This window comes from Paramormyrops kingsleyae, chromosome 3, assembly GCF_048594095.1.
Source record: "Paramormyrops kingsleyae isolate MSU_618 chromosome 3, PKINGS_0.4, whole genome shotgun sequence".
Classification (NCBI taxonomy): domain Eukaryota; kingdom Metazoa; phylum Chordata; class Actinopteri; order Osteoglossiformes; family Mormyridae; genus Paramormyrops; species Paramormyrops kingsleyae.
Window position 1 is genome coordinate 5,508,740 of NC_132799.1, and position 17,386 is coordinate 5,526,125.

Genomic DNA, 17,386 nt, shown 5'->3' on the forward strand with positions numbered 1-17,386 from the left:
AGCAGTTACAGGAATAGCGGGATTGAGGTCAGCGTGCCTTTTGTGACGGGCCAGTTTGAAGTATGAAGCCAGAGAGAGGAAAGGAGAATTTAGGGCCAGTCAGAACTGGGAAAGAGTGAAGAAGAGCAGAAGCTGGCTGTCATCAATAAGAAACAGCATCAAGCTGAACCACCTGTAAGACAGACCTTTCTGTATTGTCCTAGAATAATGTTCTGGAAATAATGACCTTTCTTGCAGTGTTTCACGCACGTATCAAAGAAAGCGGACACCACATTGGGCAATTCTGGTATATTTAAGAACCTGAAAAATAAATATGTCCAAAATTGAGACACAGTAAAAATTCCAATGTGAGTCATAAGGCGGCTGGGGGGGGGGCGGGGAGTTAGAGCCCCCTCTTCTGGAGTGAACCCCAAAGTGCTTAGTTAAGGCTACAATCGGACAGCAGTTACAACAACATGCATCCGTAAAAACGGATTAATAATATATGTACCATCTGCATAAATACAAAAGGGACACTTCAAACAATATTCCTCTGTAAAGAATTTGGTCGTTTCTGTCACTTAGAACAGAAGTGTTTTTTTTTTTTGTTTTTTTTTTTTAAACAGTGGCTAAACATCAGAACAAACTCTGTGACTAAATGGCACCATCTAACGTGACTGATAAATGTAGATCGTGCCATTGGCATCGAACTGGACCTGAATAAGTAGAGCAGTGCTCTCCTCCGTACGAGACGCGGCTAGTCCACAGCGTCACACAGGACCTCACGTTGATCAGTGGTTAGCCTATCAAACCGTGACCGCTTTAGAAAATTCTCTGACAGAACAAGAAACACACGAAAGCTCTCTGGTTACAGGGCAGTTGCCACGGGGACAGAAACCCCCCCCACCCCCCACAGACCAGATTTGATGAATCTGGCTCTGCGTTCGGGGTAGAATCTGGCCCAAGCCCAGAATGGCGGTAAGTTGATAGATGACACCAAGTAAGGGCAGTGACAGGATTCAGCCACACGTCCTGCTGTGGGTGACCGAGGTTCAGACGCCATAAGCCTTGAGTGTCACCCTACCAGGGACAGGCCCAGGTGGGGGTCGCCACCAAAGCACAGCCCATCCATGTGTCCTGCTAAATCTCCCAGCTGTCGCTGAAGTAGGGATCCTCGTCCTCCTCTCCGTGCTTCACCTCGTTGGTCTCGCCTCCTTTCTCATCATCTTCATCTTCCTCCATTCTCAGTTGCTCCAGCATGGCTTGCAGCATACTCTTCACCTCCTGGACCTCCCCCTGGAGGGACTGTGCCTCAGAAGTCAAGGAGAAGCTACACTTTTACAAAATCACCCCGCCACAAATACTGTCCCACCCTGCTCCATCCATTCCCTCCCCACGAGGAGCCAGCGACCTGTCTTGGCCACGCAGATGAGAGGCACCAGAGCCCCCCCTCCATGCCATGTCATGACAGAGATGCCATTCTGACTCCCCTTTCTGGCTTCCTGACTGGAAAATCAGCGAATAACCTTTGCGGGTAATTTTCCTTAGGCAAATTAATTTGCGGCCGATGGAGAGAGAGAGAGAGAGAGAGAGAGAGAGAGAGAGAGAGAGACGCGCTTAGCATGGAAGAGTGCCGTTCGGCGCCGACTCCAGACCAAACAAACTGCCTCCCGCTGAATAATTGATGCACTTCTGCTTAATCTGATGGATCCTCCTTTAAGGGAGGGGGACTTAACTGGCTTAGAGACCAAAATTAATAGCGTGGGTGTCCAGCTTAAGTGGCGAATCAGAGGAGGGAGCCCTTCCCTCCCACCAGATGGGCTTGGCCGGCTCGTCTTTGCTTCTGATACAGACCCCGAACAGCCTCCATTCATAATTAACCAGGCGTTAAAGAGCACTTTGAATTATAGAAGAGCCTGGAGCTGGGAGGAAAACGGAAATACAGGCGGCGCGTTGGGATGGGGATACAGACTCAAATCCGTGGCTCAGTCCGGCCGATCGAACTGGCAGTCCATCGTTTCCAAAGTCACCGCCACTGAGTTCCAGATACGAGATGCAGATGCATTTACAGCAGCTGGATGCAGTTGCCACAGAAACAACGCAATTTTTTAATTTTTTTTTATTGGCCGCAAAACAAAAACACCTCAGTGTGGTTGCCCCGAAGCGATTAAGATTGTTTTATAAATTATTTTTCAAAATACTATTCTTCTACTGCTGGCCATATGGGCCATGTGGCAACAGCAGAAAGTGTGACCTGGACAGCTGGAGACGCGTTGCCGCTGGGTCGGGGTGAGGTGGGGATGGGGGGGATCTATGATCCAAAACAGAGCGCAGAGGAAGCAGAGTCTCTCCAGCCCGTCGCTCAGTGAAGCCGAGCCTCTGGGCCAGAGACGGACCCGCGGCGTGATCAGGCAGCACAGGATGCAAGCTGCGGGTATGAGGCTCGCTGCTGCCGCCCTGGAGGCAGAGAGCAGATGGCGGTAAAGCAGGCAGCCACCCAGTTAACCACCCCCCCTCCTTTAAGATGGACTTCCAGTTGCCTGGATGGTTGATCCTAGTCCGGGGGCCACGTGGATCACCTGAGTCTGACTCGCCTCTCAGTCAGGTCCCCCCCTCACAGGTGCCGCTACAGATTTTGGGCCCCATGTAAGGATATTCTACTGGGCCCCCAGCAGAGACCAATCCAATCATATTCCAAATTTTTTAGCATTCCTGTCATTCAGAGGCCCTTGGAATTCACTTAACCTCCCCCCCTTAATGATACCCACCGCCCCCCCCCAGCCCCCAAAGGGCAGCTTCTCAGGGGGATATGGGCCAGGGGCTGGTCTTGGCTGAGCAGAGCTGTCCCCAGCAGCTCCTCCAGGGCCTGCAGTCGCAGCCCGATGGACTCGCACTGCTCCATGATGTCCGTCGCATCGCTACATACGTCCTGTAGGGGGCGGCAGCACAAGGCAAAAATGTGTAATTACAGTCTTCAAACGATTTGTTTACGAGTGTAAAACGATGTCCAGCCTGTGAACAGCCAGCGGCGTCGATGCAGTGGCTGTTCCTCTGAATGCGGCTCATCTGGCATCAGACGCCGGATGTCTACAGGTCATGTGCAGCACAGGGCCTGGGCAGCAGGTGGAGTTTAACTTCCCAGCATGCACTGCAGGCTTTTTATTTTTATTCCCCTCTTTTCTCAGTTATATCAGAAAGTCCCACACATGCCCCCCCTACAGTGCCATATAATAGGAAAAAAAAAGTGGCAAATAAATATGTGATTGTCTGTGAATTTCACCCTCCCCCACCCCCGCAGCTGCCCAGCCGTGTGCCTGTCTGATTCATCACCGCAGGGATGTTGCAACCCGTCTCCCTAAAAGTGGGGGCCCTATTAACCGCCGGTTCTCGCACACGTTGCATTTGTCTTTTTTTTAAAGAGCAAAAACACCTCGAACACAAAACAAAATATCCACAAGAATTTAAGGCGAGATATTCTTGACATTACACCACGCTCCGTACACTCGCGTTAAGGGTAAACCAAAATTCTCGCCGTGTCCTTCAGACACTCTTAAAAATGCACGGTGTGCTCCCCCCTAACAAAAGCTTGCCAGTTTAATCGACACGCTACTGACTCAGGCAATCACAAGACGCGGTGACGAGCTCCGCATTACACATGCTGAAAGCAGCTTTTCCTTAAGCATAATTAAACTAAAAACCACTCAGCTGAGATGGTGATGTGTAATTCTCACCTTTAGCCATTGTTCTAAATAAAACAACTCCTGAAAATTGAGAACCCCCCCCCCCCCCCACCAACACTCTGAACACTTATTATCCACAAGAGAGGCTCTCATTGCTCATGCGGATGGGGGTGGGGGGGAGCTCCCACTGGACACGGTCATCACCATAAAGTTTCTTAACCTTCTCCAACCAGTGTGGGCTTCCCACCCTCAAGTTCAGCACCCCCCCCCCCACATTTGTAACCATGGGAACCAGGACACGCCAGCCAATAAGCACCAGCTTCTATTTGCCTACGATGGCGGTCACGTTTGATATTTGCCAAGACTGAGTACAGTGGCGTGTTAATTTGCTGTCCCTCCAAAGGAGAGGAATAAAGCCGTAATTAAGCACAGTTCCGGAATGAGGTGCCATGGTAATTTTTATACCATTGTAGTAATTGTGTCCCACTGAAATATGGGAACCTGTGAAGCGTCTGGATTCAAATATGTTACCTTTCAGATTCTCTGACAGCGGTTTTAGACAGATGAGTAAAATCTGGAGAAAAACAGATGGGGTGGGGGGGGGGGCTTTTCAAAGTTTGGTCACTTACATCACTCGAAGGACTTTTTTTCCGTGGGCGAAATATGACCATACTTAGCATTGATCTAATTTGTTGGGACAATAAGGATGTTAATATTAAAAGGCCTCTGGATTACCGGCTCTTAACAGTGCCTGCATCTTGAAATACCTTAATCTGTCACAGAAACTCGGGCAGCGTAGGGCACAGGGCAGGGGGGGGGGCATCGTGGAGGGGATGCCGGTCCATCACAGAGCACACACCCACACTCACAGGTAATACAGGCTGTTCAGAGGCATTTCTCCTAAGGGGGGAGCAAGCCTTTGATGGCTTTTTACTTACGACTGCAACTAAGATCACTCACCCGTACAGTTGTGAGCAAGGGCAGGGAGCTTGGGATAAAAGTGTGCAACCACATGACTTCAATTACCATGTGGGGGGGGGGGATTTGGGCCCCCAGGGGAAGAAAGCAAATACAATTGAGGAGAAAAAAAAATGAGACCGCAGTGGTCGACAGTGGTAAATGGGCTTGCAGTTGATCTTTTCTGAGATTAAACAGCCTTGCTGTATACTGAGGGTTCCATCATAGAGGTGGTTACCCATATCCTGGATCTGAAAACTTATTTTCTTAATAAGTCGCAGGCATCTGCATAGACAGCCCTTTGTAAAGCTACCCGCCCACCACCACCACTACCACGTCGCGCTGACTGAACCCGCTAGCCGTGTTATTTTCACCTTACCGCCAGCGGCCGAATCAGCCGGCTATGGCACCGGAACGGCCAGCGCATTGGGCAGCATCCCAGTAAACCGTTTGCCGCGCGAATCCCTTTTTAGCAAAACCAGCCGCTCTCTCGATCGAAACTCCACAGGCCGAAAGATCATCACCGTGTAAGGAAGTCATTTTAGCGAAAAATGAGTGCTTGGTAAGAAAGTCCGATTTAAGAATAAGTCACGTACTGAGAGAGGGCATTAACATCCAGGACTGGATACTTAATCTTAATCTAACTTTGGATGAAGAAGAAAAAAGAATTGTTCATGTAGATGGAAGGCTATAATTGAAATCACCAGTGAAACACATTCAGTCATTTTTATAATCCTGACCGTCGTAAATGAAGAGGGGAGACACGTAAAAGATTAGCATAAGGGTATAAAGATTTTGGAAGGCCAATAAATCTCCGCTTACCTCTGGCGGACTCTCCTCCATACAGAACAGAAAATCCTCTAGTTTCTGTGGAGAAAATAACGAAAACAAAGTATAAACACAAATCCCGGCCAGAGCACTAATTATTCAATATCCTATTATGTTTGCAAATATGTGACATCATTATGGAAACAATTATTAATCATCATAAAAGGGGGGGGGGGGGCTTTAACTTATCACCATCCTGTTAATCCAGCAGGCAATTAACCACATTCGTTATATTTGTGGCTCACATATTGAGAGCAGCCGCAAACCAAAGAACATTGCAAAGGAGTTGTGATTACATATAATATCCCTTCCTCGTGGACGTATTGTTTCAGCCACCGGCGGCTTCTGTGGCGACCCACACTAGCTGCTCCATTTTCATCTCGAACCCGGGTCCGGCTGGTTTGATAATCACTCGTTTTTGAGGCCTCTGATGAACCAGAAGTCCTTCTAGCTACGTGACTGACCTTCCAGAGAGGTCCGTGCATCAGAGCTGAATAGTCCAGGTCCAGAAAGTAAAAGTCTGGACCAAGATTTTGTTTCAACCAACCAGTTGAGTTCTCTGTGACTGTGACTCTTTTTCCCCCCCCAACTGCTTGGTTGAAACAAAATCTTGGTCTAGATTTTTGCTTTCTGAACCTGAACAATCCACCTCCGCCATACAGTAAAGGAGGAGGGTCTCACCTCAGTGTCTCTTGCTGGAAGTGGAGGAGGTTAGGAAGAGAAGCCAGCCTTCAAAGAGGAGAGAGAGAGAGAGAGAGAGAGAGAGAGAGATGGGGGGGCATGCAGGACAGAGGTCAGGTGACCCAGCCATGGCAGAGAGGTAGTAGTACAGGTTAGTGCAGATCATTTGGAAGCAGCAGATTCTTAGAAGCATTAAGTCATGCCCATCCACCCTAAGTAGTGTGTTTATTAGTGTGTGAAAAAGTGTGGGGAGAAAAGGGAACAATTGACGAGCCCAGAGTCATTGAGCAAAGGGGGGGGGGGGAAGTGTCCAGTTTTCCCCGGCCTGCCTGCGCCTTTAAGATGGACCATGCTGGGAGAACTGGGCCCCACTGGCCTGAGTCAGCTTTCAGGTATGGACCCATGCACTCCTTGATGTGCAAGAAATCACTTTTTGAGCTTAAAAAGAAAACTGGGGCCCCAGCCCCCCACCTACAGAAGACTTAATGCAAAAAAAGATCCTGCTTTGCTTTTCCTTTGTAAAAGTCAGCATGACACACGTGAGACGCCCCCCCCCCCCCCTCACCAAAGCGGACGCCCTCTGCTCCAGAGCCGCTTCACCAAAGTCAGCCCCCATCTCCCCAGTCTTAAGTGGGGTTGGGGGGCCGATATTGTGATGGGGTCGTAACTGAAGACCGATCTAAATTTTGTGGCTTCAAATGACATGATGCAACCGGCTGAAACGAAGTGTCTGATTCGCCGTTCTGCAGGAGGGCCAGCCGCCGGGGGGGTGCCAAATGCGTCACCGCCGGTGGGGTTTCCGCGGAAACGCTCGGCTGTTTTATCCGCCGCCAGATGCTCGGCTCCGGATTCCGGTGCAATAGCTACGTTTGTCGCCGTGCTGTGATCCGGTCGATCCGAGCGCTGGAAGTCAGACCCCCACCAGAGGGCCCAGTCCGAGAGACCAACACAGATAGAACTTTGTCGTCTGTGTGCATAATTACCCAGAGCAGCTATCAGAACTTGTGATGGGGGAGTAAGGCCCCCCAGCCCTGTCTGCAACCCACCCTGGCGCTGCTCCCGGTTCCGCCTGACCCGTTTGGCTTTTCCCAGCAGACGGAGGCATATTTGTGGAGGAGCAGCTGCAGTCACTCCTCAACTCTGACCTCTGCTGACCATGGGAAAGCACCAGGGAGGACAGGAACCCTGTCCAGGGCGGGGGGGTTAGGCCAAGCCCCTAAAGGATTGAGTGGTAGCTTTTCTGGAAATGACAAAGCCGCCTTTATTCTTGCTGGCTCTGCACTTAAAATGGGTCTTTGGTGAATCATTAAAACATAAATGGTTCTGAAAATCCTATGAATTCTCCATCTGCACCGTATCGGAAACACACAGACAATGAACAGATGTACAGGCTAACTGGACATGTGACCCGTACTGTGGTCGCCTCCTAATTCCGGGCGGGGTGACCGAAGGCAGACCCATCGCATGTTAAAGAGGCTCTACTAGTGGGTATGTCAAGCACGCAAACCCATCTCCTTATGGTACCACAGAGGACAACACACTTACCTTAGCAAACTCCGAATGCTGCAGGTTGGCATCGGGGCACCAGCGCCCCCCCAGCGCTGTCAACATGGCACAGTCCGGCTCATACCGGTCATGGGCCGGGACCTCTGGACGGGGGACGGGTTCGGGGGACTCCTCTTCCACATCCGGGCCACAGGTTCCGGTCGCCCGGAGCTGCAAGCTGCGCAGCAGAACGTGACACGCCTCCAGATCGGCCTCCCAAATGCGCTCCACCACCGCATTGCCGCAGCTACGGACGGAGGGAGACGGCGTGAACGCGGCCGCTATCCCACCGCGGGCCGGCAAGGCAGAGTAGGCCGATCGTCCTGAGCAGGGAATCTTGTGTCTTCCTTACAGTGGACCCAGCATCCAAACACACACCAGCAGGCCCAGAAAGTCCACAGCGAGTCTGAGCCGGATTATTTTTGTACAAAACGATCGTGCTGATCTGGGGGTCACTGTCTGAGGGCGGCTGCCTCGAAAATGACGGACGGGAGACACAGGTGACCTGACTCAGCTGCCTCACGGCTGTAGAGATCTGAGGTCTGTGCTGGTGAGGACGGAGGACAGGGGAGGCGGCCTGGGGGTCACAGCAGGTATTGCATTTCCCCCCACATCCCCACACCCCCACAGAAAGGCTGACTAACATATCAAAACTGGGATCAGAATTTGTTCACAAACATCAGGATCTGTCTAATTCTACCTGCTTAAAAAAACCTTAAAATAACAGTGACTGAAATCTTCAGTTTATCAATAACGTAATTAGCACCTCCTTTCATTTCTCTTTCCAATCCGCTATCAAATTTTGCGGGGTTCTAGTAAGTTCTTTAAGCTGGTGCACATTTTATTGACTGCCGCTGTGACTGTCGGCCATGATGGTTGGTCTCCCATCAGCCCGAGCTCTCAGAGACGCTGCTGTCACAAACGGTATCTGATCAGGCTTGAGCTTCAGAGCCAAGCTGTCAAAAACGCCAACACAGAGAAGCACATTCACAAAGAGTCCGGTCCAAACTGCCCATGCAGCGCTGACAACAGCTACTCAAGCCTACGCTCACGCCCAGGCTGCTCTCCTGACACTCACGTGGCACGAAAACAAGGCTGTGCTTCAGGTTCCCTGGTGCCAAAGGCCGCTGACACAATGAGGCGGTGACTCCATGCAGTAGACGCATAACCAAGACCTTCAAATGCAGCTTTGACACCCCTACTAAGGCCAATTCTGTTAGAGCATTTGGCGAATCATACGATCATCCCCCTTCACTAAAAAATCCTTCAGTTCCTTTCAGAAGACACGTTTCTAACAATCCCAGGATGCAGTTTGTCTTGGACATGTCGACTTTACCCGTTCCATATCCCCCCAAATATTATCTACAGCTTTGGCCGCATGACCTCAAAGCTGAGTGCCCCCCCCCCGGCGTGCTGACACAATGAGCGCGTCTGTACGGCCAGTATGAGACCAGCACAAAGCCCACATGTCATCCCTGAAAGCGTTTCCTGCCAAACGTAAAAGGCAAACAATAAAACAGGTCATCGCCACTGCCTGGCTTGGTACAGACAGGAAGAACCCGTCCTGACCCCGTTAAATAAAAATAGGCCCCCTTCCCTCTTTTTGTCCAGAGCTGGCTGACTCGGTTAAGGTAGCCCTCGGTTATTAAATGTCGACCTTTACATCCCAGCCGTTCACGCATCAGTGAGCCAGGCAGGAAAACCTAGGGACAATGGGAATTCTTGCACAAGTGTCCTAAAGTACTTTAACGTTACAAAAGGAGTCCTTTCTCAGAGCATTAAATTCACTGCCCCCCACCCATCCACAAAAAAAAAAAAAAATGTAACAGGGTAACATACATATGATGAGCCAAAGTGGCGAGTGCCCATGCATCCCATCATGCTTTGCTGCCTGCCCTCTGTTCCAGCTGGCGCTGCCCCACCGCAGCGAGCACCGGTACTCATTACCCGTCCCGTCCCAGGTGATGGCGGAGCAATCAGCCCAGGCGGCTGGCACCGGAGCCTGGGGAGTGACCGCATGCGGCCCCGGGTTTAATTGCTGTTGGCCCGTGGGTCGCTCCCCAGATCACATGACTGGGGGGTGTCAGAACCATGGCAGACTGGTAATAACAGAAGGGGCGGCAGAGGTGGCGGTGGGGGGGTGAGGTTCTTAATTTTCCCATACCATTTACATGGGCCGTGCATGATGGGATTTTTTTTTTTTGGGGGGGGGGGGGGGGGCTTACTGCTCATCATCATAATTAATACTGATGGATCACATGCCTTTAGAGCAGGGGATGCTGGGATTGCGAGAAGAGGCCAGCCAGCATGGGGGGGGGTGGGGGTCAGCAGCCTGCGATCCAGTCCAAGCACGACACTCCTCCTTCTGCCGTCTCTCCTCACATCAGCTTGGCAGCCATAAAAATGCACCCCCCCCCCCCCACCACGCTCACCTGGGGGCTGAAGCTCCAGGGATAACAGGGCAGCCTCATGCTAATGGGTCTCCATATGGCAGCACTTAGCGTTTAATTGCGACAAAATAAATGAATCCTCTTTCCAAAGGTGAATACAATACCCACGCTACGCTAAATTATTTAATTACCACCAGCGGAGATGTAGGCAAGATGAAGCGGCCGGTCCTGAGCCCCCCCCCAGGGGGCCCGGGGGGCCCACAGACCCCGGTTTGAAGGGCGCTCTCTTGGTAAATGTCAAGCTGCACTTCAGCCACCGAGCGAAGGCGGCTCTTTTACCGTTGGATTAAATCGGCCCCGAGCGCCGGCTGTAAACCCACCTGATGTCCGGGATCCCGGGGGAGCCCGCTCTGCCAATCGGCACCAGCCGCCGGTCCCTCGTTTATTTACCGCCTGCCAGGTTTTCCCCCAAAATGTCACTTTGCCGTCCGTCAGAACCAGAACAACGTTTCTCAACCCAGTCCTCGGAGACCCCCCCCCTAACAGTCGACATTTTTGCTCCCCTCCAGCTCCCAGCCAATCACGAGCATCAAAGCCACTGAATCGCGACAGTATGTTTTGATGACCATGGGTCGGGGGATTCCGCTCTGAATTTTGCTGGCCTGTCAAATGTCGAATTTTTGGGATTGGTGACAGACTGGTTGACCACTAGTGTAACTCGAATGGTTGGGATTGGTGACAGACTGGTTGACCACTAGTGTAACTCGAATGGTTGGGATTGGTGACAGACTGGTTGACCACTAGTGTAACTCGAATGGTTGGGATTGGTGACAGACTGGTTGACCACTAGTGTAACTCGAATGGTTTCACTTGGATCATCTACTTTGCATAATGAGTGGGAGGAAAATCGGATGCAACACGGAGGCTTCGCCCCCCAAGACGCCTCCTTACCTGTGCAGCCTGTCCTCCAGCAGCTCGACGTACTTCACGGCGTCGCTCCTCAGCGCCTCCTCTGCAAGGAGCGGCAACAGAGTGAAGGAAGGCTCAGTAGGAATGGCGGCACGTTACTCATTACGCATGGGAGAGGACAGCAGGGACTCGAGTGACAGTTTACATTAACATCGATCGAGAGATCAGCCGATTCTGGCAACACAGCTCAGTCTTTATGATGGGAGGAGAAGATACGAGCTTTGTTGGGGGTGGGGGGTAATTAAGCTACGGTGGAGGCCGGTAGAACCTTGATAGTGGAGCGGACACTCTGAACCTGAAACCTGGACCGGCCAAGTTACGTTCCAGGTGATTTAATTAACACTTGTCCCATTCTGGCTTCCCGTTCCGTTCTGCTTATGGACAATCTGTGGCAGTCTACGCTTCAAGAACGCGGAAAGATTCCGGAAAGTGTACGAAAGTGAACAGAGAGGTGTTAATTGGTTCGCGTACGATGAGTTTAGGGCCTGGAGACTTGCAGCAGGGCAACAGCATTGGAGCTGGAGCCAAACCATCTGGATTTCCCACAAGTATTAGGAAGTGAAAGGTTTACGGGATGCAGTTCCTGCATCCCCCCCCCACAGGATTAAGCCCTACCCAGAACCCTTCTAATTCTCATTTATGGCAATGTGTGAGTCACACCAAGTGCAGCGGCATTCTCTGACGATTATATACATGAGGGATTAATTAATATATGGCAGATGCAGTTGTCCACAAACAATTGGGATGTCTGGACAGCTGACAGTAATGGCATTGTATAATTAGCAACACAAACGGTTGCCAGAAAACGATGTGTGGATTTTTGTTGGCATGAGGGTAGGCAGTTACTCGCTGACGATGGTAATTCAGAAGCGCAATCTCAGGAGTGTTCACTTTGTATGGCATCACACACAAACACCAGCCACTGGTCTTTCTGGGCCTCCAATGAAACGGACAGAAACACTCTGAGGTGCCCAGGGGTCAGTGATCTTCCCAGGGGATGCTGGGTAATGTAGTTGCTCTGTAACGATCAGCAGGTGAAAAACCAGACATCAAACCTAAACTTCTAAATTTGGCTGGATGACTGAGGTAATTAGTGAGAACAAATCCTTTCATGCTTGTGCAGGCAAAATACCCAAAATAACGCAAAGGGACGCCATTTAAATATAATTCCTGAAGTAGTTCGCCCCTATTTTTAAAAACACGTCTGCAGATTGCACTCCAGTTAAAGGCAAACAGACCTGGAGCTATTTTTACTGTCCTGTACAATCAGTAAAAGGCAAAAATAAAAAATGGGAAAAATTTTATGTTCAAATCATGCATAATCACAAATACAACCACTACTTCAATACCAGCACACAAAATTAGCCTCTCCAAAAAACAAAGTGTTCTTCTGTCGCTTTCATGGGACACAATCATTAAAAATGCCCCCCATTGACATGTCGAAACTCAAATCAGCCCTTCATACAGCATATTAACCCTGCTGTGGTCACCGGTTCAAATCCCAGAGCCGGGAGACTGATGCTGCCGTTGGGCCCGTGAGTAAATCTTTGCTCTCGCCTGTATGTGCGTGTGTCTCAGTGGAAATACGACGGGGGATGTGAAAAGCAGCATTCCAACTTACCGCTACCTGCACGCCAACTTACCGCTACCTGCACTCCAGCTTACCGCTACCTGCACTTCTGCTAGTAGCACATAAAGCATCATTTACTTTCAAAATTTCATCGGGCTGAATAATTACAGGAACCCCCAATGTCCCGCAAGCCCAAGGCCGTCGCCCCGACCTCTGTATTCAGCACCATGGTCGGAATCCCCAAGGACCACCAGCTCCCCCCCATCTGCACGTCTGGCTCACACAACCCTGCTTGTAACCAAAGACAAATCCAACACCCCCCACCCCCCCCCACCCCACCAAATGCTGCTGACTCCAGGTTCGGGGTTAATGGCAGAAGCACATGGTGGTAATGGGTTTAAAGGAAAGGACGCGTAAGCACACTAGGTGAGTTACAGGTTCAAATCCCACAGGAAGTGAGCATGTATGAGTGTGTGATTGAGAGGACCGTCTGCCCCTCTGTCTGCTCATATGTTTTACCCTTGGAGCAAAAGAGAAATACTGCACTCTGCTGAAGATGTTTATGCAATTAATATAAAAATATGACTGATTACATCCGAGCATGTCAGATTAACAGCGGAGATTGGTGCTGCGATAGGGGCACAGGTGACGGTGAAAATAAGCGGTGCGGGGGGGGGGGGAGGTAACCAGCCCCAAGAGCACAAACACGACACTTAAAGCCAAAACACGCTGCAGGACGGCGGACCCTCCCTGTCCGTATTTCTGCAGCTTCACTCCCACAAGCTCGGTCAGTCTGCCTGGAGACCATGTTTCGAAGCCCAGCTTCATGGCGTCTTTCCATCTCCCACGTCCTGGTGCCATTCTGCATCAGCGAGACACTAACAGGAGGAGGCTTCAGCACAGCCCAAACCCGGGGCCGAAAGCCCACGAGCTAAGCGTGAGGCACGGTGCACGAGTCCCACCATCCACGGATGAAACCCCCCCCCCTCTTGACATTCCTATGACACTTACAGTCACTTATGTTCTTCACTTATACCCCACAAAAAAAAACGAACTTCATGTCTGAAGAAGGTTACAGGTTGATCCTCAAACAAAAGAGATGCTATATAGCATATTCAGGGGTGGGGCCACAAGGGCACTGGCCCCAGCTGAAAGCTGATTGGCCCCCCAAGTGCCCCCTCCCCCTCACTCACCGATTCAATATATGTTTGGGGTTAATGGCCTCTGTATGACTTTTATAGGACCAATTGTGTTTGTTCAGGATAAAAGTATCCCTCTGTCAGACTGATCGTGCCCTCCAACGAGGGCGGAGGAGATGAGACGGCGTGCCGTGCCTCTCCCCATGGGGACGGGGGGGGGAGGGCAGCCTAATCCACTTCCCGCTGGAGGAGAAACCTGTTGCTCTTGGCTGAGAATACAAAAGGAGGCGTGTATGGGGGAGGCATGTATGGGGGCTCTTAACGCAGCGCACAGACCTCAACGGCGGTCTAGGACACACCTGCTGAAGATTAAAATAGCACAGCCGCATTTCCTATACATTAACGAGCAGAGCCTCGTTAATGAAAAAAATCAGCCGACATTCCTACATCAATCGTTAATAGTAATTAACTATTCAACCCCCCCCAACCTCCAAATCCAATGCTTTCATCCAAAGCAAACACCTTTCAGTCCTATAAAAGGAGGTGGAGGAATCAAACACTGATCAGGACGGATAGATGGAGAAGTGGCAAGATACATAAATGTACAAAATATACAAACTTTATTGATCCCAAGGGGAAAATTCATCATGCCACTTAATACAATAACAGGACATGACTGTACGACACTCGCAGTCTGAGGGAGGAAACAGGTCTGGCTAATTATACGCAGCATCAGAAGTGCAGGCAAAGGAACGAACGTGGAACCCAAAGCGGCGGCCGGGGCTGACAGATCTGCCGTCGTGCGCGCTGGTCCGCTTCCTGCGCCAAGCGCTTCTGCCCAAACAAGAGGAGTTTGCGTTTTCCCAATCGAAAGCGAAAGCGACGATTATGGCCATTTCTTCATCAACCGTGCAAACGGCAAGGGCAGCCTGAGGTGATTAAGGGCCTCTTGCTATGTCACTGCGTTCACTGCGGCACAACTGAAAATTATTTTACAGGATGGAGGTTTAAGAAAAGATGGATGTCGCCCAATTGACCATAATGGGTACTTGGCCTGTTAGAACCTGTTACAACCCTGGAGGTAGAACATTTCATGCTAGAACAGAACAATTCGGCCAGATGTACATTAACACAGAGAACATGCCAGAAACATTAAAACCAGCAAGAATGGGAACTGGAGTCCACCATTTAAAAAATGTAACAGCTGATGTTAATTTCATACTGTTTGTTGAACATTGAAGACTCTTCTGGGACCCCAGTGACCCCAAGTGCCGGATCGCCCCCCCCCCCCCGATGAGGAGCACCACATTCGTCCACCTCCCTCTCCAGTACCCTTGGGGGGGAGAGCGGCCATTTGGGTCCTGGAAGTCGTCAGCGAGGACCAAAGGCTCTCAGTGACAGGTTAGGAACAGGGGCAACCAAATGAAACTGCCCGAGGCCATACAGAGATCCATCAGGCTTTTATAGAGCTCAGGGAGGTGTGAACCACTCCCCCCCCCCCCCCCATATCACCTGCTCTCGTCAGTCACATGACATTTGCCTGCCACTCCGAAGGTGCCAATGGCATCACTGTACAGAAGGATGGACTTTCTCAGCCCAATATGGCGTCATGAGGCACGTCTTCTCATAAACAAAGGGGGGGGGGGGGGGGGCTGCAATACTCCCTGGCAGTGTCACATGACTGCAAGCTACCCACACCCCTCCGTCTAATACCTAAAGTCATCCAAAACGGGGAGATGCGGAGACGTTTACTAATTATTTACCAGGTGTACGTAATTATCTAAATAACCTCTGCCCCCAGCACCTCTCTACCCCTCACACATTACACCCCCCCCAAAAAATGCATCAAAACAATTAGCAAAATGTTACTTACTGGTAGCGTAACTGAGAACTTAACACAGCCGATTATTCCGACGATACCGACAGCCACCCATAACCAAGGACCAACCCGGCTACTTGCACCAGTGGCTCAGGGTTAAGGCACTTCAGAGTAAATGCGGCACATTTAGATGTACAGTAAAGGTGATAATTGTTGCTCAGGATAGCTGTTAAACTTATCAGTTATTAATTTCTTTAAATAAAATCATCTTTCAATTTAAAAAATGACTGTGCTGTGAGCCAGACCACAAGACAATTGTGTTTCTGCCATTAAAGGCACGTCGGGTGATGAGGACGTCCCAGTAAGACACTGGGAGGGAGGATATCTGTTCAAACTGGGGTCCCACCAGGCACCAGGCAACATACACCGGCCACGCTGCAGGTCACGAGGTTGTGGATGAACTATGAAGTCTACTGCAATTACACTGCATTAAGATTGCCCTTGGCCATTAATGTGATGCATGAAATCCAGGTGGGGGGGAGGATTAAGAATCTCACTATACAAACAGGAAGTAGGAAATAAATCGCGTGTTTTGTCAGTATGGTGGGGGTACACTTCATCAAGGAATGCAGGAATTAATCACAATCAGTGACTCAAATGCTTACTCATGTATTCATATAGACAGACAAGCAGTCAAAGCTTTTTAAAGTGATGCACGCTCTCTGGAAGGCCTCTCAAACACAAAGTTAAACATGGCCCCCAGCCCTGCCCACCTCCCTCTGTAGCACACCTGCAAAATCTCCTGTCCAAAATGAAATCTCTGTCTCGGAGATGCCATTGGGCACAATTAGCGTGGAAGGCTGGGCAGTGGGGGCACATCGTAAGAGCATCACCCTAGTTTTGGTCCTGGGGTGGGCCAGACCCCCATTTGCCTCCATCAGGATCCCTGTTAGCAGGACCATGGAGGTGAAGGCCATAGTAATTATGGCACTGAAGACATGGGGGTGTCCACGGAATAAATACAAAAATCACAAAGATTCTGTAAGACTCACGGAAGAACTCCTGTGCAGTTTACAGCAGCGAAGCAGACAGCAAGCTTGCAGTCTGAGGGACCACAGGGGGCAGTATGGTGACATGGGGCAGGTATCACCTCCGCTTTTCATGTGGCTTTTCTGGAACGTTATGCAAAAAGCACCCAACCTACACTTAGTGGAGTGGGGGGGTGGGGAGTATTTAATTTCATCCGCTTGCCAAACAATAGGTCTTTAAAGACAATGGGTAGGACAATTACCTTGTCAAATTGTCATCTCTGACGAGTCTGATTTATTGGTTCGAGTAACAGACTGGTATTTGAATAGACAGAGAACACGGGGTGGATTGGGGGCACGGTCTCATGGCGGTTACCAGTCATGCCATTTCCACCAGATCAGCAGCAGGTGAGTCACATGCAAGCAGCAAATAAGAATTGGGGGGGGGGGGGGGGGGGGGAATCCCATAACAACAATTATTACACATCACATATTTTGGTCAAGCAAAACAGTATCACCTATCCCTGTAAGCTATAATAAGGATTAAAATATTTATAACCAAATAACATCTAGAATGTTTGCTGCATGTGTCACATATTCCCAACCGCCAGAATTTGTCCAAATAGATTTTCTCAGAGAAATGCTGCCCCCTAGTGTTCGCACAGACAGTGCCGCGGTCTGAACTGGGTCACGTTAATCACACCGCAAACAATATCAAACATTAATGACACATATGCCCCTCTTCGTAGGCACATTAACGAAGAGGAACCCGGCACACATTATCTACACCACAGCCGTTCT

At 50.2% G+C, this 17,386-nt stretch overlaps 1 protein-coding gene across 2 annotated transcripts in view; it reads right to left on the bottom strand.

Annotated features, from left to right (window-relative positions):
• Nucleotides 1-273: 273 nt before the first annotated feature.
• Nucleotides 274-17,386, bottom strand: part of disc1 (DISC1 scaffold protein) — a 32,934-nt gene continuing 15,821 nt past the window's right edge. Inside the window, exons 10-14 of one of the 2 annotated variants that reach the window (XM_072709482.1) lie at nucleotides 11,012-11,072; nucleotides 7,671-7,917; nucleotides 5,439-5,483; nucleotides 2,795-2,908; nucleotides 274-1,290 (exon numbers count right to left, since the gene is read on the bottom strand). In XM_072709482.1, the coding sequence (XP_072565583.1) occupies nucleotides 1,120-1,290; nucleotides 2,795-2,908; nucleotides 5,439-5,483; nucleotides 7,671-7,917; nucleotides 11,012-11,072 (638 nt within the window). In that variant the 3' untranslated portion in view covers nucleotides 274-1,119. Of the gene's footprint in view, nucleotides 2,909-5,438; nucleotides 5,484-7,670; nucleotides 7,918-11,011; nucleotides 11,073-17,386 lie in introns of both variants that reach the window. The other variant, XM_072709481.1, reaches the window with a different exon arrangement.